This window comes from Ochotona princeps, chromosome 6 (genome assembly GCF_030435755.1).
Source record: "Ochotona princeps isolate mOchPri1 chromosome 6, mOchPri1.hap1, whole genome shotgun sequence".
Taxonomy (NCBI): Eukaryota; Metazoa; Chordata; class Mammalia; order Lagomorpha; family Ochotonidae; genus Ochotona; species Ochotona princeps.
In genome coordinates this window covers 17,495,508-17,521,341 of record NC_080837.1, presented here as the reverse complement: position 1 = coordinate 17,521,341, position 25,834 = coordinate 17,495,508, and the positions used below count along the sequence as shown (strand labels likewise).

Here is a 25,834-nt window from a genome sequence, read left to right as displayed (position 1 = left end):
GGATCAGAGAGGTCCGTATCCCCAGCCCCCGCAGCAGGACCAGGGTGGTATTTCTGAAAGAGCAAACCAAGCCCAGAGTTGGGCCAGGGTAGAACTACTTGTTTCCTTTTACATCAGTCGCTTCCTTCTCCTCCTGCGTTATACAGCAAGAGGATTGTTTGGTTTTAGACAGATGTGTGTAGCTAGCCCAAATATTGGCATGGTAACAACTGATGGATTGTCAGTACCCATTGCTGCTTTGTGGAGGGCATCAGTGGAAGCCTGGCCCTGGAACAGGGGCTGACTCTTGTCTAACTCAGATGGAGGCCCAGCCGACAGCCGTGGGGGCCTAATCAAGTAGGAGCCAGATCCTAGGATTGCAAATGGAGCTGAGAGATGAAGCAACTCCGTGTCCTTCCTTCTCCAGGCCACCTGTGGCTTAGGAACCCTGGTTAAATGTTACCTAAGTTCATACTGATTTGGTTTAAGGGGTAATGCTCTCCTGCTTTGCTTTCCCACAGGGGACGGGATGAATGCTTACGTTGCCTACAAAGTTACAACACAGGTGAGCCTAAGTGCCCTGCCAATGCCCACATGTGCTCAGGAATCTCTCCTGGGCACTCCAAACAGCTTCCCAGCAGGGAAACCCATTTCATTAAGACACACGTCGTCTCTCCAATAGCCCCATCCCTTGTAAGTTCTGTGTGACTTGGAGCTAGTTTGGCAGCTTGCTCCAGCTAAGGGAGTCTGTCTCCGCGCCTGCTGAGCTTTGGCATGCAGAGCCGTTATTGCCTTCTGTCCTCTTTGGCCCTTAGGTCTGGCCTTTTTTGTATGATATAATTGCAGTGCTCACAGTCTACAGATGAGCCCCAGGGGTCCACCTGCGTTGTTTTTGCCTGTTGCATCCCCTGCCCGGTGCTTTAGATACAGCCACTCTTCTGAGCCGTATCATGGTTCCTTTTTGAAGAGTCTTTACATATATCTGTAAATAGTACACTGTTTTGCATTGCTTTGAAGTTTCCTAAAAAAAAATCATGCTGAAGTGGAGCTTGCTTTATGTAGCACCAGCTTGGCATGCTCAGCCCCACTGAACAAGGATGTGGTCAGTCCATGTGTGAGTACACCAGAGTGTTTTCACTCTTTTCCATTGGTTGATATTTTTTTATAACATATCTCGAGCTTTCGTAACTGTGGACTATTATTAAACAGTGTCAGCACACACATGGAAAAGTTAAAAGCAACAGTAGCTTCCAGGTCATAGGCACTTTGGTGAACACCAGGAATGCAAACTGAATTTTATTTTCCCACTGGTAGTATGTAAAAGTTCTTATTGATTCTCTTCCCAGCCAGCAGCTGGGGAGGCCACCCTTATAGTTTGCCTGTCGGGCCAGCAACAGGTTGGCTGCCACCTGTGACACTAGCCCAGTGGCCGCCTGGGGAGTGAACTAGTAAATAGAAGATCTGCCTCTGCCTCTCCTTCTCCCCATTCCTTCCTCCACCCTCCCTACTTCTATAACTGCCTTTCAAATAAATAAATGATTTTTTTTTTTGGCCTATCTGGTGAGTGTCCAGGGTCCTCCTGTGATGATGTAGGCCACCCTTTTTAGCTATAGAAGTCCTTCCTTCCTGTGTCCTGTGAGCTCCAGCCCAATGATGCTTTTAGGGTCAGTCAGTGCGTAAGGTGAGACCACTAGACCACTCTCCTGACCCCTCACCTCCCCTCCAAGAAGCACATGTCCGCCTATCTTGGCTTTGGTTTACCTGGTTTAATTCCAGCAGCTCACATACAGAAATATCAACTTTATACTAGGATCCAGCTTTTTTTTTTTTTTTTTTTTAAGATTTATTTGAAAGGCAGAGAACACAAAGAGAGGGAGAGACAGAGATCTTCCATCTGCTGGTTCACTCACGAATGGCCACAAATGCCTGACCGGGACTGGCCCAAAACCAACAGTCCAGTGCACCAGGGATCCAAGCAGTTGGGCCATCCATCCTCTGCTGCTTTCCCAGACACATTAGCAAGGAGCTGGATCAGAGGTGGAGCCGTCAGGTCTCAGACCAATACCATATAACACAGGCTGTCTGGAGCAGCTTACCCTACTACACTACAGTGTCAGCCCCCAACATTTGTTTCTTTAGGATAAAGGTTTCTTTTGTTGTTGCTGTTTTGTTTTTTAACCTGTGAATTAAACTACATTTAAATTAAATTGGCTGTCTTTAATACAATATATTTAAAATCGCAATTCTGAGACCGGCTCCTTGGGCTTCTAGACTGCCGCAGGGGCTGATAGCTCAGAAAGGTTTAAGAGTCTCTGCTGTGGAAGCCTCTGATTTTCCAGGTGACCAAAAGATCGGGGATCTGGGCACTGGGTCCTTGAGTGGCATCTGGATGTCTTTAGGGACGCTCAGTGATGCTCATCCTCCTACTTGGAATGAAGTCATCTTGCTTTTTTTTTTTTCCCCTCTGCTCCCAAGACCAGCTTACCAATATTCAGAAGTAAACAGTTTTCAGTGAAAAGAAGATTTAGTGACTTTCTGGGTCTTTATGAAAAGCTCTCAGAGAAACACTCTCAGAATGGCGTCATTGTGCCTCCTCCGCCAGAGAAGAGCCTGATAGGTAAGCTGTGGTCTGCAGTTCTCCCTCTGAAGTCTTTCTGCAATATACTGACTGCTCAATATTAACTCACATAACCGGACAGAGTCTGGTTGGAGAAGAGACATTTCTGGTGTTTTCTCACAGTTGAGACCTAGGGATGTGGGCTCACTGGACATGATCCCTTCCCCGAGCATGATAGAGGACCTTATTTTCTTTGTTTTGTCCTCTAAGACGCATTTACTTGAAAGGTAGCATGTCAGGGTGGGGAGAGACCAGAGATCTATCCACTAGTTTATTTGCCAAATCCAGGAGCAGGGAACTCCATCCAAGACTCTCTCGTGGGTGGCAGGAAGCCAAGGACTTGGGCCATCATCTGCTGCCTTCGCGTGTGCATAAGCAAGGAGCTGGGTCAGAAGCAGAGGTGCCAGCATGCAAGCCAGGCACTCCTATAAGAGATGTTTGGCATCCCGGGTGGCAGCTTAGTCAACCTGCTATGCCACTACAGCTGCCCCTCACGTTTTTGTTTCCTTTTCAATTCCAGGAGCCTTAAATGATTGCTGTTCCTTCCAGATTGAGACATTTTAAATGGGATTAGTAGCTGTTTGTTACACTCAGTCCTCTGACCTCTGTTTTTAGAAAATATACACTGGGCAAGTCCCAGGCTTTAAATTTTGGACCTGATCTAAAAAGACTCTAATGAGAAGAACCAGTACTTGCTGCCCACCCAGGATGGAGAAGCAGCCTTAGGTTGTGTTTTGCAATGTGACCCCTCACCTGCCTTTCCTCCTCCTCTTTTTTTTTGTTTAACAGATTTATTTTTTTGATAATGATCTACAGTTATTTTTCTTTCCAATTCCATCCTAGGCATGACAAAAGTGAAAGTGGGAAAGGAAGATTCTTCATCGGCAGAATTTCTGGAAAAAAGAAGGGCTGCCCTGGAACGGTGAGTGCCCTGCTACAGTTCTCCCGCATAGCACGTGAGTCAGCCAGCATTGCTCAGGTTGACAGAGGAACCCTGACAGAATTACAGATCCACCTCTTGGGGTGGGTGTTTAGCCTGGCTGCTAAGACGCTTCTGAAGACATCTGCATCTCCTGTTGGGGTACCTGGATTTGATGCCTTGTGCTCTTGACTGCAGCTTCCTGTTAATACAGAGCCGGGGAGGCAATGACGACGGCTCAAGTAATTGATTTCCCATCCACCCACATGGGAACTTGGGTTGAGTTTCTGGTTTCCAACTCTGGCCTGGCCCAGTTCTTGCCATTACATATTTGGATAGTGAACCAGCAGATAGGAGCTCACGCTCACTCTCATTCTCTCTGCCTCTCAAAAAAATAACTAAAACTTCAGAGGGCGGAATTGTGACATAACAGGTAAAGCTACTATGTGTGACACCAGCATTTCATATTAGTGTTGGTTCAAGTCCTAGTTGTTCCACTTCTGGACCAGCTTCCTGCTTGTGGCCTAGGAAAGCAGTAGAAAATGACCAGATCCTTGGGCCCCCGCACCCATGTAGGAGACCCAGAGAAGCTCCTGGCTCTGAACCAACCCAGCTCTGGTTGTCGTGGCCATCTGGAGAGTGAACCAGCAGAAAGATCTCTCTCTGCCTGTCACATTAAAAAAAAAATCACAGCCCCATATTAGCTCTAGCCCTTTCTATATCTCTTATCTTCCTGCCTCAGGGATAGATGATTTTCTTATTTTTTCCCTATCATGAGCAGACAATCCATATTCCCTTTCTTGCATAATCATATGTGAGTGACTCAGAAGTCTCTTTCTGACCAGTTGGATTTCTGTCCCTTTTTGAAAATGTACAGAATGTGGACTCTTTAGAGACCTATTTAAGTGCCTACTCAGAGAACAAAAAACATGGTACCCCTGCCGGTACTTTACGACACCCAGAACCTTTTTTTTTTCTTCTTTTTTAGATTTATTTATTTATTTCAAAGCCTGAGTTATGGAGAGAAAAAAAAAGGACAGACAGAGATCTTCCACCTGCTGGTTCACTTCCCAAATGGTCTCAAAGTCCAGGACTGTGCCAGGCTGAAACCAGGAGCCTGGAGCTTCCTCTTGGTCTCCCAGATAGGTGTTGGGGCCTAAGCACTTGGACCATCTTCCACTGCCTTCTCGGGCACATTAGCAGGAAGCTGGATAGAAAAAGTGGAGCAATTGGGACTCAAACCATTGCCCACATTGGAACAGCACTGTAGACAGCAGTTTTACTTGCTATGCCACAGTGCCAGCTCTGACACATAGAACCTTCTGAGGCCAGATGGAATAACCAGATAACTGCCTACCCTTTAGGTACCTTCAGAGGATTGTGAACCATCCTACCATGTTACAGGATCCTGATGTCAGGGAATTTTTGGAAAAAGAAGAGGTTAGTATTATACAAACTCAATGTTATAATTTATACCTGCTCTCCCCTGCCCCAGTGAGACTAGTTCTTTCAGCAAGTATTTGAACATGTGATATGCCTAGTTAAACTATATCCTAGCTTCATGTGAGCCCCCATGAGTGACAAGTGTTTTTCAGCCTTTTAAGTCGAAGCAGCTCTGTCTGGTCTTCAAAGCAAGTGAATATCAATGCCCAGCAGCAGCCCAGTTCCTCTGTCTTCCTGGATCAGCAGGGATGTGTTTAGGGAAGTCCTTGGCATGTCTTTCATGAGGTTACCACTTGGCTCAAATTGAATGTATATTTCTGTGCCAGGAGCCAGTTACCACAAACCACAGAACTGTCATGGAGCAAAAGTGTTGACTCAACTGGACAGTCTTTGATTTTTTTTTTTTAAGGTTTATTTATTTTTATTACAAAGTCAGATATACAGAGAGAAGGAGAGACAGAGAGGAAGATCTTCCCTCCGATGATTCACTCCCCAGGTGAGCCGCAACGGCCGGTTCTGTGCTGATCTGAAGCCGGGAACCAGGAACCTCTTCCAGGTCTCCCACGCGGGTGCAGGGTCCCAAAGCCTTGGGCCATCCTCGACTGCCTTCCCAGGCCACAAGCAGGGAGCTGGATGGGAAGTGGAGCTGCCGGGATTAGAACGGCGCCCATATGGGATCCTGGCGCGTTCAAGGTGAGGACTTTAGCCGCTAGGCCATGCCGCCAGGCCCTACAGTCTTTGATTTTTTTAAAGCCTATGCATAGGCTATTCATGATTGTGAAAAGTTGGAGACTGCCCAATTGCCACCAATTGAAGAATTAGGTAAAGATATATCAGTGCAACAAATACTTTATTCTTACAGAAACATGCGTCTACAGTTGCATACATTAAAAGCATTTTAGAAAGAGAAATGAGAGCACATAAACACAGCTGTGGAAACATGTAAGTCATTAAGGATCTTAAGAAATGCTGGTGTTAAACAATGCTTATGTCATTGAAAAGAAAACTGTAAGGAAGTGACAGCCGTAGGACTACTACTGTTTTATCCCAAAATTTTTATTAATTTGTATTGACATGTGTTACTGTAATGAAGAAGATGGTACTAAATGTATGGGATTTTTTTTTTTTACTCAAAATGGTATATTTTAATTAACAATTCCCTGTTAAGGTGATATTTGGCCAAGCAGTTAAAAGATGCTACTTCTGCTTGAGATGCCTACAGCCACTGTCTGAATGTCCCCATCCGTCCCCCAGTCCAGCCTGCTGCTAACGTGTACCTTGGAAGGCAGCAGAGACACTCTGAGTAGTTGAGTCCTTGGCACCCGAGTGGGAGACCTGGATCGAGTTTCTGGCTGCTGGCTTTGGCCATGCCCAACTCTGGCTGATTATAGGCATTTAGGGAGCAAACCAGTGGTTGAGATACCTCACACTCTTTTTTTCTTTTTTCTTTTTTTTTTTTTTTTTAATTGGAAGGGCAGATATACAGAAGAACTTCCATCCAATGATTCATTCCCCAAGTGGCCACAATGGCCGGAGCTGAGCCAATCTGAAGCCAGGAGCCAGGAGCTTCTTCCAGGTCTCCCACGTGGGTGCAGGGTCCCAAGGCTTTGGGCCGTCCTCGACTGTATTCCCAGGCCACAGGCAGGGAGCTGAATGGGAAGCAGGGCCTCCGGGATTAGAACCGGCACATTCAAGGCGTGGACTTTAACTGCTACGCTGTCGCGCCAGGCCTCAGATACCTCACTGTTAAATAATTTTTTAAAAAATTCACAACCAGTTGGTTTAAGCCTTTTAATTCCTCCCTTAGGCATTCCTAAATCCATGCTTTAGACCCCTAGAGCAGTTTTTCAGAGCACCACGGACCCTGCGGGTGGGATCATTGTCCCTAGGATCTGCCCCGTGCTGTGTGAGGCACCATTCCTGGTGTCCTCTCACCAGATGTCAGTAACACCCTCTCCCCAGTGGTCATGTTGGAAACTATGTGCAGCCGTGGCTGGAGGTCCCTCAGGGGTCAGTGTGGTCCCAAGGAGAGAGCTGCTGTCACAGAGCTCAGTGTCTGAGCGTGCTACACTATCCATACTCTATGTTCCTCAGCATCCCTTCCACGCCTGGGGGAAGCAGAGTAAGATGAGACCAGCAAGTGACTGCTGAATATCCGGCATGCTTGGCTTAACTAGGTCATCCCCAAAAGTCGTCTCAGTTGGCATCAATACAGCTCCCATCCTTGGACATTTGTTCGCTGAGGGAAATCTGACTGGAGCTTCAGCACAGCTTCAAAGCCTTCCAACACTTTTTTAAATCCAGTTATGTGCAAACATGTTAATTTAAAGGAAATTTTGACTTTTCACAAAAGCATGCTTGGTATTTGAGCAACTCATACCTCGGTGGGTAGACAATCTCAGTGCAGGGTCACCTGCTCCTGGAACATTCCTTCCGTGCACACGGTATCAAGGGCAAGCATTTGGTTATTTCTTTTTTTTTTTTTAACACGATAGTCTGACTTTTCTTCCTGTATTATTCCATCTACATACAGTTCAGATAATGTGTCGGGCAAGTTTGGGGCATGTGTCTAACAGATACACTAATTCTTCAGAACCTAAACTAGGGACAACAGGTAACCTGCCACACCCGCCTTTGGTCTTGTAGCTGCCACGTGCCTTGGGTACACAGACCTTGAGTGGGGCTGGCCTCCTCAAGATGTTTAACAGAGCCACAGACGCGGTCAGCAAGATGACCATCAAGATGAACGAATCCGACTTCGTGAGTAGCCCCATTCCCTGCCCACTTCCCACCCCCAGGCTCCCTGCCTCTGTGGCCAAGGTTTAGATGAGAAGTCCCAAGGAGTGCGGCCACTCCAGACATTGCCTAAAGACCATCCAGTCCTTTTGTGGGGAAAAAAAAAAACCTGGAGGAAAGACAATCTGCACCCAGCCACATGAGTGCCACTAAAAGTCCTGGGCTTGTGTGTTTCAGTGGTTTGAGGAGAAGCTCCAGGAGATAGAGTGTGAGGAGCAGCGCTTACGGAAACTGCATGCTGTTGTAGAAACCCTAGTCAACCACAGGAAAGGTAATGACCTCTGAACTCTCAGTGGGGCCGGGGGAGGTGGCTGGCTCCAGGGAGTCTGAGAGGGGAGGGCATGCCGTTCCTGAACTCTCAGCCATCCACACTTGAGTTCTCCGCCTACCTGGTCCTTGATGTTCTGATCAAAATAATAGGCTCGCCTCTGCTGGCAGGAAACATGATTCAGCCAGCACAGGGCTGGCCCCATCACCTACCCAGGAGGGGTGCAGGGCAGCCGTCCAGTGACAGCTGGCTCTGGAATGTGGATATCTGTCACTCAAGTGTGACTGGTAGCTGAGTGGTGGTGAACACACATGCGTGAGCTGCCTGGGCAGAGCAACAGTGCACAAAGGCAGACAGCCAGCTCTGGCTCCTGTGCTCATCCTGTTAGCATTCTGCAGTGAGATATGCTTTAGAGTTAGTGGGTATTTTCACGCATGAATACTTTCCTTCTCTACCTTAAACAAAACAGGCAGAAGACCATGAGGCCAGTCTAAGAGGCGCTGAATGGTCACCTGGCCTATGGACCCCCCTCTGGCCCTGGGGCTCAACTGTCACCATGAGCTAAGAACAGTTTCCCATTTTGAAAGAGGGCAGTAGGAGTGGAGGTGTGGGGAGCAGCAGAGACCACGTGTGGCCTGCAGAGCCTGAAGTTCTTAGTGTCCGGCCCCTTACAGAAAGCAGGCCCTGCCTCAGGGCGCCCAGGACTGCGTACTGCACACATACTCACTGGGCAGACCTGCTGCTGGCCCCTAGCATCCACATACCATCAGAGGCATGCCTGTCCCTGGTTCTCCAGGAATATTGCAGCTGCTTCCTCCAGGTTGGCTTCATCCAGTGCCTCTTGGGATCCCAGGGGCCACTACTGCTCCTAGGGCTAGGCCACATTCCCTTTGCTTTGAGTGACTGAGCAGCCAAGTCTGCAGTTGTTGGATGTGTGGGGACTGAGCCGTGCCACGCAAGGTCAGCTGACTAGTCCCTCTGTTCTGTGAGCCCTCAGGACGTCTGTTGTCTTTCCCTCCCTTGCAGAGCTAGCTCTGAACACAGCCCAGTTCGCCAAGAGCCTGGCCATGCTCGGGAGCTCCGAGGACAACACGGCGCTGTCGCGGGCGCTCTCCCAGCTGGCAGAGGTGGAGGAAAAGATCGAGCAGCTCCACCAGGAACAGGCCAACAGTGACTTCTTCCTCCTGGCTGAGCTCCTCAGCGATTATATCCGCCTCCTGGCCGTCGTCCGAGTAAGCTTGTTTGCTGGCCCCTCCCTCCCCTCCAGTGGACTGGCCTTCCTTGCCCTGGCTCCTCCCTTGCCTGGGAAGTCGCATCCCATCGGCCCTACTGAAGAGGTGTACCTTCTTTCACTGCAAAGAGAAGGCACCGTGGGAGCCAGCCAGTCCATCGGACACTCTGAAGCACGTGGCGACCCACAGCCAGCTTCCCGGGTGCAGTGGGAGAAGTAACCATGCCTGAATGTCCAAGGAGGCTCCCGCGTGGCTGCAGCCACCAGTATTCTCTGGGCACCTTCCTGCTGGCCAAGCTGCTGCCACCTGCTCTCCTGGCCCCAGAGCTTCCCCAGCCCTTCCCCAGTCCATAGTGGCCTTGCCCCAATAAGAGTTCTTACTGATTTCTACCTGTCCTCCCCTGTGGACAGTCATGTGACTATACGGTCCAGCTGGGCGTTGTGTCCAGGGAGTGTGACAAAGGGACCAAGAGGACTCATCACCAGAGCTTTCCCCTTCTGTGCCATGCACTCAGGTGACAGCACTGTGGACTGCCCTGGTTCTGGCGACCAGGACATTCTCCGAGTAGTTCAGGAGGCCCAACTGGGGGCATTAGCCGTCTCCCTCAGAAGAGCAGAAACCAGGAGGGAGCCTGACACCCGTGCTGCCAGATCTGGGTCTCCCTCAGTTGTGACATGAGATCAGGATGGGTGAGCCTGGCCACCTCACTCCTACCTCAGCAGTCAGAGCAGAGCCTCTCCCCAGGTGCCGAGTAAGAGCTGAGTGTGCCAGGACCCCTCTCAGGGCTGTTTGGCTTGCCGCTGGCCTCCCAGTGACGAGAGCCTGGAAAAGTGACCCGCTGTGGGCTTCTTAGAACTGGTCCAACCACTTGTTTAGATAGGAAACCACTCTTTACCTAGCCCTTTGACTTGAGATATTAAGAAACTGCAAGGGAACAGCAGGGGCAGTGCTGGGGAAGGTGACTTTACAGGGCATTCACTGAGGTCCTGAGGAGGCCTGGAAAGGGAACTTGTGCAGGGAAGGCAGGCCGGCCTCAGCCCAGGCCAGCAAGTGTCCTTTGGACAGGACAAAGACTGGCAAGGGGACTCTGAGGAGCTTCCTGGAGGCCTGGATAGTTTTGAGCAGGTGTGTATGTGGTAAGGGTGAAAGCAGTGTCCCCAGGATACTTCAAGGATTTGTTAAGCTACCCCTGTGTGCAGTTGAGGAGTCGGGTTTGGTTTCTGTTTTCTCTGCGAGGCAGATCTGCTCCTGCACAGCTGGAACTGGGCTAGACCAAAGCCAGGAGCAAAGAATGCAATCGAGTTTCCTAAGTGAATAGCAGGGACCCAGTGACTTGAGCCCTCACCTGCTGCTACCTCTCAGCATGTGCACTGGCCGGAAACTGGGATCAGGAGCCAGGGCCGGGTGTCAGCCCTGGGCACTCTGACATGGGACAGATACCTTAACTGGTATCTTAACCACCACGCCAAACACCTGCCCCACTTTGGGTTGGTTGGTTTGTTTTAAATATTTATTTTAAATATGTGGTTATTTATTTCAAAGGCAGAGAAGTAGAGAGACAAAGTGGATCTTCCATCCACTGTTACACTCCCCAAAGGGCACAACAGCAAGAGCTGGACAAGGCCAAAGCCAAGAGCCAGAAACTCCCTGCTGGCTTCCCAGGCACATGAGCAGGGAGCTAGGCAGAGTAGAGTAGCCAGGACTTAAATCAGCACCAGGACACCAGAGTCGCAACTGGTAGCTTAGCTGTGCCACAACAGACCCATATGCCCCAATTTAAAGGTTGGAGTTCACAGACACATCTTGGAGCAAGCCAGGCCCTAGTTTGATGGCAGAGTTCCCTGCTGGTTTTTCTAGTGCTTTGCTTACCTGCACTTGGTACTGTCATCTTGGCCTTTTCTGCTAAGTGATAATTCTCTGAGGCTGGGGTCCTGGGGTCCTCTGCCCCCATCTTCTGAGCTCCTGGCACATGGCAGGATGGTATCGGGTCCCAGCATCTGGCTCCCCACTCCTGACCGTGGTCCCAAGCCATTGGGGTCTGGAGAGCTCCGTGTGGCAGCCTGGTGCTGGCCCCCTGGAAGCTGGGAGAGGGGTCCCACCCCAAGCCTGTGCTGTGGGTCATTATACTTCCTAGCCAGACAAGAACTCTGAGATGCAGAGCCTGACCCAGGTGTGGCGGCTGGGCCAGGCTGCTCCCAAAGAGCTGATTGTTCCTCTCCCCCAACCTCTAGGCTGCCTTTGACCATCGCATGAGGACATGGCAGCGCTGGCAGGACGCACAGGCCACACTGCAGAAGAAGCGGGAGGCAGAGGCCCGACTGCTGTGGGCCAACAAGCCAGACAAGCTGCAGCAGGCCAAGGAGGAGATCACCGAGGTGAGTCCAGCCCCGTCTCTTCCTGCTGTGCCTGGGGGTCCTGCCTGGGTGATCCAGGCAAGCCCTTCAGAACTCATGATGTGCTGGGGGCTCCCCCTGCTGTGAGCCCCAAATGTGGATTCAGCCGGAGTCCTGGGTTGCTGGAAGGGGCAGGCTTGGCCCTGGGGGCGCAGGGCACCTCCTTTGCAGCTACCGCTACTTGGCTTTCTGCCCTGCTCTGCCTCAGTTTACATGCTGAACCCCAGGTGCCTGCTCCTCCACCAGGCAGGGGTCGGGGTGAGGATGTCAGACACGCCATCACAGCCACCCCAAGGAGCTTTAGTGAGCTTGTCTCCTCTCTCCCCAGTGGGAGTCACGCGTGACTCAGTACGAAAGGGACTTTGAGAGGATTTCAGCAGTGGTCCGGAAAGAAGTGATCCGTTTTGAGGTGAGCTGGGAGAGCCTGGGCTTGCTCTCCCAATCCTAGGCCCATTTTTTTACTAGGACTGTTACTTTTGTCTAGCCCGAGGGTAGGAAGACGGGGGACACGGTGATTCTTGGGAACAGGCCTGGGCTTGCGTGTGTGTGCATGCATGTCCTGAGTGTACATTTCCACATGTGTGCGCACAGTGGTTCCCAACCCACCCTAGCTGTCTACCCAACTAGAATCAGAAGGCACAAAGCAGAGGCTGCCCGCCCCGTCTCCTGTGGGCCTCCTAGCCTGTAAGGACGCCTAGGCGGAGGCTGTTTGGCTGGACCTGGTGGCCTGGGCAGCAGCTGGCTCTGTCCCCTAAGGCTGTGTTTGGCCTTGGTCAGCAATAAACATCACCAGCGCATCCAATGGGGAAGGAGCAACTGTCTGCGTGGTCAGAGTAGAATCCTGTCTCCCCTAGAAAGAGAAATCCAAGGACTTCAAAAACCACGTGATCAAGTACCTGGAGACACTCCTGTACTCACAGCAGCAGGTAGGCTGGGCCTGACCTTTGTCCTCCATGGCCTGCCTGTGTGGGGCCACACCGATGGGAACCAAGGCAGGCTGTGACCTGCTTTAATAAGCAGGGGGCCTAGCAGGGCTGCTCTCATGCTGGGGAGGGAGGGCGGTTTAAGAACAACGTCATCACTCCTTTCCCCATGGCTCTGGTGGCCAAGGCCACAGCAGGCTTGTGGAGTAAGTGGCCCATCCGAAAGAGCTAATGGAACCAGGCAAAGCAAAGTGGTGGGCCCCTTGGGGGTACTGCATCCAGGGCAGGCCAAGACTACTTCAGAGACCACTGCCCTTGCACTTGGGACTCTGGAACCAAAGCTTGCTCCAGGCCACCGTCCACCTGTGCCCAACTCCTCCCTGCCCAGCCCCGTCCACCTGTGTCCAGCCCTGGGCTTGCTCCTCTCCCAGGCTCTGCCACTAGAGGGGGCACTCCCTTACTTTCCCCCACTTCTTTGCAGCTGGCAAAGTACTGGGAAGCCTTCCTTCCTGAAGCCAAGGCTATCTCCTAAGGGACCAAGGACCCCAGAGCCACCTGCGTGATGCTGCCTTTTTCTACACTGTCCTCCTCCACCGCGATGGCCCCCAGTGATGCATCCTGTTCAGGCCGGACTTTCCCCTCTGCCCACCCCTCAACCACACTCTCCTCCCCTCCCCTGTTTACTCTAACCATAATTTCATTTAGCTTCTATATATATTTTCTTACCTAAGAGAATAGTTTCCTGCTTTAAGCAAAAGACCTACAGTAGGTGGTGGAATTACGGGATGGGGTGGAATATTGATATAAATATATAAATACAAATGTATATTTTTCAGGATGTGGCTTAGGAACTGGGAATAACGTTTTCTGTTACTCCTGATGGTGCCATGAAAAGATTATGTAATAAAATATTTTAAAGCCGGGTCATGGGCCACAGGTGCTCTGTGCTTCAGGCTGGGGCGTAGCAGGAGGCGGGGCTGGGTCAGCACTCCAGGCACAAGGGCAGGGCCGAGCTCCTGCCAGGGGGTGGCCTTTCTCCACTTGCCCTGCGTCCCTAAGCTGCCGGAGGCTGGAGTCTGGCTCTTGGCGGCAGGTCTTGTGATCCCCATCACCACCCATGCCATCATCCTCAGCAGCCAGACGGCACTCGGGTGTAAAGGACTGATAAGGGTCCAGCCCTTCCCCCTGGGCACTGGGGCCGCCCAGGAAGAGGACGCACAGCAGAGCCCCATGTGTCACAAGCATGAGCTGGGAGGGCCTTCAGGTGCTGCTCTGCTGCGTGGCCCTGGGCCGCCTCAAGTCATAGCTCCATCACTGCCAGGCAACCTGGCACCTGCAGCCAGGCTCTAGCTGACCTCACGCCTCCCCTGTGAGGCCCAGCCAGCCAGTGGCCATCCCCCACCTCACAGCCTGGGACCTACTTTGGTGGCTTTGGTGGGTGGCCCAGGTTAAGGGCACAGCAGCCTGGGGTAGCAGAGCAAGACCAGTGTTGGGGGCAGAAGGTACTCTCCACCCCCACCACACGTCCTTATTACCATTGAGCCTGCCACTCCTCACACACGTGCCCTGCCACGGGGTAGGACGGCACACACTATTTTCTGCCCTGCTTTTACCCTTCAACACTGTGTGTGACATTTTTTCCACATGGTTATCTTCGCAAACCTCTTTCAGGGAGAGGCTGTCATGTTCAGGCTGCATCATAGTTCTCATTCAACCCTCACTGGGTTCTTGTTTTCCTTGCTTGTTGGTTTGCAAATTTAGACTTCAGACTGACAGCAAAAAGTTGCTGAAACAGCTCAGAGAACTCTGTCCTTTCCTGAAATGGGCCTGGCGTGGCAGGTTGTATTTCCTGAGTCACCTGAGAGTACACCGTCAATAGTGTACCCCATCATGCCAAAAATGAAGAGCCTTGAGCAGAACCTGCAGGTGTTACCACTGATTTGACAAGGGGCACCTTTGGCACCTGTCCCCTACTGTCACTGGTAGGGGTCTTTTTCCCCCTGGGCAGGACCGTGTGTCACACTTCAGTGTGACCTGGGACCACATGTCTCCTGGCAGCCTCAGCCTCCTGCATCTGCATTTCCAAAACCACGTGCCTGCTCAGGGGTGTGCTCCCTGTGGGTGGGCCACCAGGGGGCTGCAGAGCGACAGGGTTAGTCCCCAGCACGCCTTGAGCCTGGGGCTTGCTCTGGTCCCAGTAGTGTTTCCGGTCCGGTGAGGCTGACATTGGCCAGGTTCCTCCGCCATTCCACATTCGCTGTTCCTCCCTCTGTAGTTAACAAGTCATCATGGGGGGCAGGGTCACTTAGGGGTCAGAGAAGGAGGCACGGATGGATGAGTGGGCTCACTCAAGTCAGCCGTTACTCGGGCTGGGGCCTTGCCCACACTCACCTGTCCACCTGTTCATTAACACAGATGCATGGAAACTCAGACAGCTCCAGACTTCCTGCAGGCCACTGTGTGTTTTTTTTTTACCTTGTCCCCTCTGTTCTCTGAGCCCTTTCTTCCAGGTTTGCCTTGAATCATTCCCTGTCCCAGTCCCACCATCCGCGTCTTCTCCAAGGACTCTTGATTCCTTGTTAGTGGCACATAGTACTTAGAGACCAAGGTCCAGGTGCCAAGGGTGCCCGTTGCTTCTAGGGCCTCAGCAGACAGAGCCAGGAAACAGACATGGGCAGAGAAATCCCAAGAGGTTCACAGATGACAGACTCTAGGAGTGGTGGACTCACATGGACACCTCAAGCCCAGAAACCCCATGGGGTGATTCTAGGTTTTCCAAAGAACTGTCTCACAAGTTTCACAAACTCGCAGGTGTGGACGTCGAAGTCTCTAGCAGGCCACTCAGCAGGGACACGCCAGTAGAGAGCCGGGTGCTTGGAGTGGGTTGGAAAGGGGGAGAGGGTGCCTTCCCTACAGCTGGGGCTCCTATCCTCTGCCTGAGAGCCAGAGGCAGGCACGTGAGGACAGCACAGACAGCAAGCCACTCAGCTCTTGGAGCAGGAGGCCAGTCACCTGCCCCAGCAGGGGGCGCTCCTGCAGGGAACAATGCATGGCCACTGTCAGCTTGAACCTGCAGCCTCCAGAGCAGCCAAGTTCACCCCATGCTCAGGAGAGCCGAGGCAGAAATGAGGGGATCAGCATGGTGGGGCGGCTTGACAGGTAGAGATGAATCAGTGTGGCCCGAGCAAGGGCCCCTGCCCTGCACCAACTGGCCATGTGTTGTGTCTGGCTGGGGTACTGAGTGGAGAGCAATGTCCCTGGCACAGGAAACCAGGAACCAGTTAGGAGCAAATGGGAGGGAAGCAGTGAGGACAGTGAGTCCTGTGGGTGTAAGAGGCTCCACTGGGTGGGGAAATTATAGGGGAGGTGGGGCTGGTGAAGGAGTAACCAGGAGTGCCCTATTGGGGATAAAGTGCAGGCCAGGGTGTGGAAAGGTGGAGCCTCACCCTGCTGGGCCTTTGGGCAAGGGAGGTTAAACTCAGAGTAGAGTGGCTTATTTACCTACGTGAGCCAAGTGGGCTGGCCAGATCAAGGGCTTGGGGGTGTCTCCTCAAGTATCCCTCCAAGAATCTTGAGATCTCGGTATTCACTGTTGGCACCGCGGCTGCCCTCGCGCCAGGACCTACACCGTGTCTTAGATCTCTGCTCAGTGTTTGGGCAGAGCCAGCCCTGAGCTGAGAGCTGGAAACACTGGTGAGGATACACGTACGTCACCTGCCAACATCTTATGGTACCCATTGTGTGACTTTGTTTTAGTGTCTTCCACAAACTATAAATCCTGAGGTCAGCTGGATTTATAACTCCCTGACCCTTGGCCAGGGATCTGAGCTTAAAACAGATTTCAAGGGGCCCATGTTGTGGCACCACCATAATGCCCACATCCTGTATGAGTTCAAGTCCCAGCTGCTCCATTTCCTATCACATCCCCTGCTAATGCACCTGAAAAGGCAGCAAGTGATCGCACAAGTACCTACGTGGGAGACCCAGGTGGATTCCTGATTCTTGTCAGTCCCCTGTTGTGCTGTTGAGGGCATTTGGGGGGTAAACCAGTGGACAGAGACCTCTAACTCTGCTTTAAAATAAATAAATCTTTTTGGGGGCTGACACAGTGGCTCAACAGGTTAATCCTCCACCTATAAGTGTCAGCATCCCCTATGGATGTGAGTTCGTGTCCCGCTGCCCCACTTCTGATTCAGCTCCCTTCTTGTGGTCTGGGAAAGTAATAGAGGATGGCCCAAGTCCTTGGGCCCATGCATCCATGTTAGAGACTTTGGAGGAAGTTCCTGATCCTGACTTTGGATCGGTTCACCTCCGACCCTTATGGCCATTTGGGGATGAACAATGAACCAGCGGATGGAAGATGTTTCTGTTTCTCTGTAAATCTACCTTTCAAATAAAAATAAATTTTAAAAAAATTGTGTTGGGGCAGGCACTGTGGTAAAGCTACCACCTATGGCACCAGCATTCCATATGGGCGCTGGTTGGAGTCCCAGTTGCTCCACTTCTAATCCAGCTCCCTGTCTTTCAAGTAAATAAATATCTAATAAGAAAAAATCCTAACAGATGCCCACTGAGGGATTACACCCCCGCAGGCGACATGGCTGCCCCAAAGAGGAGCCTGGGTCCCTCTGATCTCCCTGGCCTGCACCACAGCAGCACCAGTTCCTTGCCTTGCCCCCGGAGCCCGACACCAAGTACTCTCGCTTTCCCGTCTCTGTCTGCATGGCCTTACAGAGGCTTGGCGAACGCTGGGCTTTGTGCCTACACCACCCACTGCCAACTCCTGCCCCGTCCTCCACCTCAGACTCACACCTGTCCGACACAAGCACGCTGCAGACAGGAGTAGGAACAAGGAAGAAGCACCTGCCGGGACATCAGCACAGTCTAAGGATCCTTCCAGACATGCCCAGAAATCCAGTCCCTTCAGATAACTTTCCAAAGAGGCCCAATGTGCTGTTGTTGGCAGTTGCAAAAACAAACCACTCACAGGGCCAGGAAGGGATTAAATGAATCATGGCAGTCATAACTTGGACGTGAAGATGCCATACAGTCAGGCCCACTGCAGTGTCTTAATTGGCTAAATCGTCCCCTTGCAAGCTTCAGGATCGCATGTGGCTGCCAGTTCATGTACCATCTGCTCCACTTCCCATCCAGCTCTCAGCTTGTGGCCGGAGAAAGCAGTAGAGGATGGCCCAAAGCCTTGGGACCCTGTACCCATGTGGAAGACCCAGAAGAAGGTTTTGACTCCTGGCTTTGGACCGGCTCCGCTTTGGCTGTTGTGACCATTTGGGGAGTGAAGCAGTAGATGGAAGATCTTTGTCTCTCCTCTCCAACTCTGCTTTTCAAATAAAAGTAAATAAATCTGGGCCCAAAGTGGTAGCCTAGTGGCTAAAGTCCTCGCCTTGCATGCACCAGGATCCTAAATGGGCCCCAGTTCGTGTCCTGGCTGATCCACTTCCCATTCAGCTCTCTGCCTGTGGCATGGGAGGGCAGTCAGGGGCGGCCCAAAGCCTTGGGACCCTGCACTCACATGGGAGACCCAGAAGAGGCTCTTGGCGTCAGAACGGCTTAGTTCTGGCCATTGGGACCACTTGGGGAATGAACCAATGGACGGAAGATCTTGCTCTGTGAATCTGATTTTCCAATAAAGATAAATAAATCTTAAAGATATATATATATATTTCAAAAAGTTGCCATACAATGATATTCAGTGGCAAGGGGAACTCGTATTTGGGGCTCATAAAGCAGGTTACAGACACTGATAGTGCGCTCCATGTCTAGCCCAATTTGTTATATGGGAGTGATGTCAATTGAACCATTAGCCATGTTGTTGTTACAGCTGGAATTCTGCATGAGTTTTAATTTTTTTAACCCATTTCACATTGCTTGAAATTTCTGTCGGAACATTATGATCAGAAAAACCAAATGAAATTATTTCCTCTATGGAGAAAGCGCCTGCATCCCGTGTGGCCTGCTTCATGTGTAAATTGCCTCACGAGTCTTCTCAGGTCCACCACCCATCCCTCCCCACACCATGTTCTAGTCCCGGCTCGCTTGCAGCCATGGGACGGCACCTCCTGGACCCATCTCCTCTCTGTGTTGGTCTGTCAGTTCTCAACTTCATCTGCCGCCTTGGCTCCACCATGCCCACCAAGGCCACATCCTGGAGTTTTTCAGGAGTTTCCAAAATGTGGCCTCACCTGGGGCTCTGTGCACCTCACTGGGGTTGGTAGGTTGGGGGTTCAGTGCCCTAAGTGACAGCCACCTGCCTCCACCAGGCCCGCCCCGGGTAAGCCTTCCCCTCCTTTGACCTTCCTGTGTCATGGGAAGGCTTGCCTTCCTGTGTCCTTGGCTGTGATGAGCAGGCCCCCACTTCCCCTCCCTGGTTGAACACAGGAAGCAGGCTGCTTATCCGCTTAGGATGCTCTGTGTCTGGGCCCAGGAAAACCCCATGGAAGGCCCTGTCCAAGTGAAGTGGGGCCCTCTCCCTTCAGGGGCAGGACGGCTCTTTCCAAATGACTGTCCGTCCTGGGCTACAGAGCTCTCCACTTCCCCTTCCACTATGAGTGGCAGCTGTGACACCCAGGGGGCCCAACCAGCAGATCTCCCCACAAGGGAGCAGCACCTGGTGGCCAGCGCCTTCTCACTCAGGACCTAGTTGTTAACTAGAGTTGACTGGCGGGTGCTGTGCTCAGGATTTTAGACCCCTCAGCCCTCCAGCCCCTGCCGAGTGGGCAGCACTACCTCCATGAAGAGACTGAGGCTCACGGGCAGCACGGGGGTACAGTACGTTGAGCTGCCATCTGCAGTGCCTAGTGGCAATCCATTTTGGAGCCATGGTTCAGTTTTTGGCTGCTCCACTTCCAATCCAAGCTCCCTGCCTGTAGCCTGGAAAAGTGGCATGTTGGCCCAAGCGTGTGGGCCCCTGCACCCATGTGTGAGTCCCACATGGTGTTCCAGGCTCCTGGCTTTGGTGCAGGCCAGCCACAGTACTGCAGTCAATTGGGGAGGGACCCAATGATTGGAAGTATCTCTCTCTGTCACTCTGCCTTTTGAATGAATGAAAGAGGCTGAGGTTCAGAGAACTAAAGCAACTTGTCCAAGTTCACACCCAGAGTAAAGACTTGAACCCAGGGCCCGGCGTGATAGCCTGGCAACTAAAGTCCTCGCCTTAAATGCACTGGGATTCCATATCGGCGCCAGTTCTAATCCCGGCAGCTCCACTTCCCATCCAGCTCCCTGCTTGTGGCCTGGGAAAGCAATCAAGGATGGCCCAAAGCCTTGGGACTCTGCACCTATGTGGGAAACGCGAAGAGGCTCTGGGCTCCTGGCTTTGAATTGGCTCAGCCCCAGCTGTTGCGCTCACTTGGGGAGTGAATCATCGGATGGAAGATCTTCCTCTCTGTCTCTCCTCCTCTCTGTATATCTGACTTTACAATAAAAATGAATAAATCTTTAAAGAATAAAAAAGACTTGAACCCAGGCCATCTAACTCAGCTTGTCTGAACCCCATCCAACACCATCCACACAGGTTGCACAACAGCAGCCTAACGGGGCCAGCACTGTGACACTAGCATTCCGCATCAGGACACCACTTCAAGTCCCAGCTGTTTGGCCAGTGCACCTGGGAAGTCAGAGAAAGATGGCCCTAGTGCTGATCGTCTTGGTACACGTGGTAGACCCAGCTGGAATTCCAGGCTTCTGCCTTGAGCCCGGCCCAGGCCTGGTGGCAGTGGGAGTTTCACAAAAACACCAGCAGGTAGAAGATGTCAACTTTTTTAAATAAGTGAAATTGCAAAAATAAATATAAAAGCAACCTAGACACCAACACAACAAGTGTTTCCTTGAACACTGAGAATAAAAAAGTGAGGCAGCAACCAAGAGAATCGGGGACCAATACCCAACAGATAGGGGACTAATAGCCAAGATCTACCAAAAGCTTCAGAGACTCAACTATAGCAAAGCAAACAATACTGTTAAGAAATGCCTAAGACATGAGCAAATATTTTTCTTTTTTTGAAAAGAAAAAAAATTTTTTTTAGTTGCACGTTTACAGAGAGGAGGAGGAGGAGAGAGAGAGACATCTTGCATCCTCTGGTTCAGCTGTTCTGAAGCCAGAAGCTTCTTTTCAGGTCTCCTACATGGGTACATGGGTCCAAGGGCTTAGGCCATCCCCCGCTGCCGCCCATCAATAGAGGAATAAAGAAACTGTGGTACAGCTAGTCCATGGAATACCACTCGGCCATAAAAAAGAATGAAATCCCACCAGTTGCAACAAAATGGTCCCATCTAAACACCATTATGTTCAGTGAAATAAGCTAGTTCCAAAGAGACAAATAGCATATTCTGTCTAAGACAGCCTTTACACAAAACAGATACATTCTCAGATATATACATATATTGTCATAGATGAGCTGTGTATTGTAGACTAGCATACCAGGAAGTGAAGACACACAGCAGAGCACACCTCCATTCCCATATAAAAGGAGGGCTCCCAATGAAACATTTAAATATATACCTTTATAGTACAAGACTAGATTTCTACCTTTACCTGTATTTAATCATGTCATGATACATTTAAATATCAGAAAGTTTAACTGTTATGAGAGACTAAACTACTGTGATATCAGAGAGCAAAATGGTGGGCGAGGAAACGGGAGGGAGGAATGGGAGAGGAAATAAACCCCTATACATAAAACTATCGTGGGAAATAAATAAAATTGCAAACATAAATAACAAGCAACCTTGACATCAACCCAACAAGTCGTTTCCATGAACACCAGCAAATAGACCTGCACAGTAGGCCCCAGGCATCATCACCCACCTGACCTTCCCCAGGAGCTGGGACGTTCACAGATGTGCGCGGCACGGGCAGGGCAGCCAGCAGGGCAGGGCAGGCAACAGCTGGAAGACAGGGCAGTGTGGTGAGCAGCTGGGCTGGCTAGCAGCAGAGCCAGGAAAGGTGACGCCCGAACAGCCCTGGCCAGCACCCTGCCCACAGCCTCTGCCCGTCCCCCTAACCCCAGTTCCTGACCCACAGCTCTCCTCCCAGCAAACCCCTAGGACCTGAGACTCCTCAGGGTGACCAACAGCAGTGTCAGGAGCTGCCACTGGAAAAGGCAGCCTGGCAAAGCAGAAAGCCAGAAGGGCAGGGATGGCTCAGCCTGCTGCCCCACTCCCTGCTCCAGCCCTGGGTACAGGTGTCATTAGAAGCAGACCCAGGCAGGGGACAGGTGGCTCCTCAGAGTGACACTGCTGCCTGTGCCTTGGGAACCATATCTGCTGGTGAGAAGGGTCTTGCTAACCAGGCCATTCCTGCACCTGCTTCTGTTTCTCCTCCCTCCCATGAGGACGGCAGAGGCCCAAGCACTCGGGCCATCGTGTGCTGCTTTCCCAGATGCATAAGGAGGGAGCTGGATCCAAAGTGGAGCAGCCAGGACTTGAACTGGCGCCCATATGGGACACCCAGGTGGTGCACAGCAGTCCATCCCATGTGCCACACTGCCAGCCCCAGAACGAATTTGTGCAAAGGAAATCAGCAAGAACCCTGGAGGCAATGATGGTAAACGAGACAACCGCTGTTAGACCCCTGCTTCCAGTTTTATCCCTGTGCCCCTCTGATGTGCAATATGGAATCAGAAACCGCTGATGGCAGGCAGTGAAATAACCATCTTGAAAGCTCCTTACTGAAAGGAATACTCCACACCCCCCCATCTACTTATTTTTATTGGAAAGGCAGATTTAAGGAAAGAAGGAGAAAGAGCTTCCATTGACTCGCCAAAGGACCTCAACCTCAGCAACTGGAGCCATCCAAAGCTAGGAGCTGGATGGGAAGTAGAGCAGCCCAGCACGGGAACCGGCGTCCCTGTGGGATCCCGGCGCTTGCAAGGTGACTGCAAGGTGACGATTTTGCCATTGAGCCATCACGGCAGGTTTACCTCCCCCTCCTTTTAAAATTGCTAACAATACTTACATGAGGATGAGCCCTGTGATGTTATACTACCCCACTTATTTTTTCCTACCAAAGCAGCAAATCGGTGGTTAATATTTCCTGGGCACCAGTTGGGAAGCTTGATATTTACTGCCCTAGCACGGGGGCCCAGGGAGGGGGCGGCCGCCAGGTCCCGCAGGTGATCGGAGCTGGGGCTCCCGAGCCGCGAGGGCGGCCAGCCGGGCGCGGAGATGAATTGGCCTCTGTGCGCGGCGGCGCCCGCCGGCCCGCGGCCCCCCGGCTGTTTGTTTTCTCAGCGGGGCTGTCCCACCTCCGAGCGGCCGCGGCGGCCCGCAGAAGCCCGGTCGGTGAAAGGGGGCTTTGTGTCCCCGCGGCGGCAGCCGGCCAGCCCACCGCGCCGGAGCGGCCGGGCCCGCGGGAGAAGCCGGGACGCGCGCCACGCTGGCCCCTCGGGAACCTAGGGCTCACCGGGGAGCCGGCCGTAAGTGCCCCGCAGGCCGACACTCCGGGCAGCCGGGACCCTGTGGGTGGCCACGGCGACTGCAACAATTCCACGGGCCCGTGGGTCAGCCCGCCACGGAGGGACACAGCCCAGCATGAAGACACACCAGCCAGGGCTGCCTGGGGTCCGTGGGGACGGCTCTCGGCCTCCACCCGCCGCTCTGGGGACTTACCTGGCGTCCAGTGTTTCGCTTTTCCTTGAAAAATTCTCCGCCTTAGCGCGCCGACTCCGCAGACACTTCCTCCGCACTAAATCAGCGGCTTGGAACCTCACCTGTAATTAGCCATGCCAATCAACTGATGGAGCGGTCTTAGGGACACCTGAAGATGAAGAGAATGAATCAAGTGGAGACAACGTCCAAAGAAGGAGAGAGAAAAGCCTTGCCCTTCAAAGTAAGCCCTAAAACCCAGAGAGACGCCCCCTTCTTCCCCTGAAGACTGGGCCTCATCCTGGGAGTGCTATCTCAGGCCCAGGAGGAGGAATGTAACAGGACAGGCAGGCCTGGCTGGCCCAGCATCACTAGGTCGCAGCCCTGGGTAGTGCGAGCAGCCAGCTCGCCCCAACTCTCTGGGTCTAGATTTCTGAATAGCCCTGAGTCACATTACATTCCAGTTGTCAGGCATGTCTCATCAACCTTTATAAAAAGTTTTCTTTATTTTCATTGGAAAGGCAGAGCTACAGAGAGATTGATCTTCCATCCACTGGTTCACTTCCCAAGTGGTCACAATAGCCAGAGCTGAGCTGATCCGAAGCCAGGAGCCTGGAGCCTCTTCTGGGTCTCCCACGCGGGTGCAGGGTCCCAAGGCTTTGAACCGTACTCTACTGCTTTCCCAGGCCACAAGCAGGGAGCTGGATGGGAAGCTGGGCAGTCAGGACATTAACTGGCACCCATATGGAATGCCCTCTTGTTAATCTTTTGTTCAGTGATGGCTAAGAGGTCTGTGACAGGCGAGGACAGGTCTCATGTGCTTCTCCCCTACACAGGCCTGCTAAGTGCTTGGTGCCAGGGAGACAAGGAAGCAGGTGGACAGTGGCCACAGGCTGTACTGAGGGCAGGCGACACGGGAAGGTGGCCTCCCTCGGGCTGAGAACGGGAGGACTAGGTTGCCTGGTGAAGGGCGAGGAAGAGGGAGCAGAGAGAGGGCAGGCAGCCAGGAGTTTTGATCGGAGCTGGAGGGAGAGGATGCAGTGGAGGCTTTGTGTATTGTGCCATTCCCAGAGAGTAATTTCTGTCCTTTGGGAAGCCACTGCAAGGCTTTAAAAACAAAACCAGGAACAGTTTTGGGGGCCCAGCAACCATGGCCTAGCGGCCAAAGTCCTTGCCTTGAACACTCTGGGATTCCATATGGGCACCGGTTCTAATCCTGGCAGCTCCACTTCCCATCCGGCTCCCTGCTTATGGCCTGGGAAAGCAGTTGAGGGATCCTGCACCCACGTGGGAGACCTGGAGGAAGTTCCTGGCTCCTAGCTCCGGATAGACACAGCACCGGCCGTTGCGCTCACTTGGGGAGTGAATCATTGGATGGAAGATCTTCCTCTCTATCTCTCCTCCTCTCTGTATATCTGACTTTGTAATAAAAAATAAATAAATCTTTTTAAAAAGTTTTTTTGTTGTTGAAGATTTATTTATTTATCTGAAAGGCACAGTTACAGAGACATTGACAGAGATCTTTCATCTGCTAAGCCCAGGACTGGGTCAGCCCAAAGACAGGAACTTCTTCTGGGTCTTCCACATTGGGTGCAGGGGTCCAAGGATTTGGGTTATTTTTTGCTGTTTTCCCAAGCCATAAGCAGGGAGCTGGACTGAAAGCAGAGCAGCTAAGATTTGAACCAAGACTCACATGAGATGCTGGCAGTGGCTTAGTCTGCGGTACCACAGCGGCAGCTCACAAGTAGGAATATTGGTGGTTTGTGCCAAGCGTGGAGACTAGAACTCCTGTGGGAGGGGGAGGCGAGGAGCCATGGGAGGCCTGGAGACAGAGGCGGGCTGAGGATCATGGAATGGATCATGGAGAGGCTGTCACCCAGGAGGGATGAGTCCCCACACCAGTGGGGCCCTGGAGCTCCCCCAAGGAAATGAAAGCGCAGCACTTCCCCTCGCTGTGAGTCACTTCCCTCCCAGAGGACTGCACCAGGAGCTGGGAAGAGCTCAGCTTCCTGAAAATGCTGCACGTGCGCAAGGGGCCGCGGGGGAGGGGGCACAGGGAGGGCAGATGCATGGTGGTGGTGGGGACCCCCCTTGTCCTCCCAGCCCCTCCAGCACTAACGTGGTTTGCCTGGCCCTTCAGAAGGGCACTGCTTTCTCAGTTCCCCTCAAGCTCACAAGCAGCTGCCACTGGGCACAGATTTAGGACTTAATCACGTTCAGTCACCCGAAAGGGCTTTTTTCTAGGGCAAAGAAACTTAAAATCCATGCATATAAGAAGAGGGCCTTCAAAGAGCTCATGCAAAACGCATACTGCAAAAACAGTAATCATGGATTTCTGTGTTTTTTTTTTTTCATCAAAATGAATATCCATTCCATTTCCCACGACCTTCTGAGGTAGGTGTCCATTACCCCTAGTTTTGCAGGTGAGCCAAGACGCACGCAGTTCCAGAACGGATGAGGACGGCATCGGACGAACCTTGTCCCGGCGTGGCTCCGGCGGGAGTCCCAGGCCTGGGTCCCAGGTGGTGCGGCTGCGAAGGCGGGGGAAGGGGCTGGGCAAGCCAGGAGCGTCCCTGGTTGGCCCCAGAACAGGTGGACGAGGTCTGGGTCCCGCCTCCTCTCACAGGTCTTGGCCCGCCACAAAGAATCGGCGACGCGCGCG

General features: G+C 52.2%; 1 protein-coding gene across 2 annotated transcripts in view; it reads left to right on the top strand.

Moving 5' to 3' along the window:
• SNX1 (sorting nexin 1) overlaps positions 1–13,488 on the top strand; it is a 38,192-nt gene extending 24,704 nt beyond the window's left edge. For both annotated transcript variants that reach the window (XM_058665694.1, XM_004577996.3), the window contains exons 5-15: positions 501–544; positions 2,455–2,596; positions 3,440–3,518; positions 4,880–4,955; positions 7,605–7,718; positions 7,932–8,025; positions 9,049–9,254; positions 11,486–11,629; positions 11,976–12,056; positions 12,502–12,573; positions 13,052–13,488. In XM_058665694.1, coding sequence (XP_058521677.1) covers positions 501–544; positions 2,455–2,596; positions 3,440–3,518; positions 4,880–4,955; positions 7,605–7,718; positions 7,932–8,025; positions 9,049–9,254; positions 11,486–11,629; positions 11,976–12,056; positions 12,502–12,573; positions 13,052–13,102 — 1,103 coding nt within the window. In that variant the 3' untranslated portion in view covers positions 13,103–13,488. The remainder of the gene's footprint in view (positions 1–500; positions 545–2,454; positions 2,597–3,439; positions 3,519–4,879; positions 4,956–7,604; positions 7,719–7,931; positions 8,026–9,048; positions 9,255–11,485; positions 11,630–11,975; positions 12,057–12,501; positions 12,574–13,051) is intronic.
• The last annotated feature ends 12,346 nt before the right edge of the window (positions 13,489–25,834 follow it).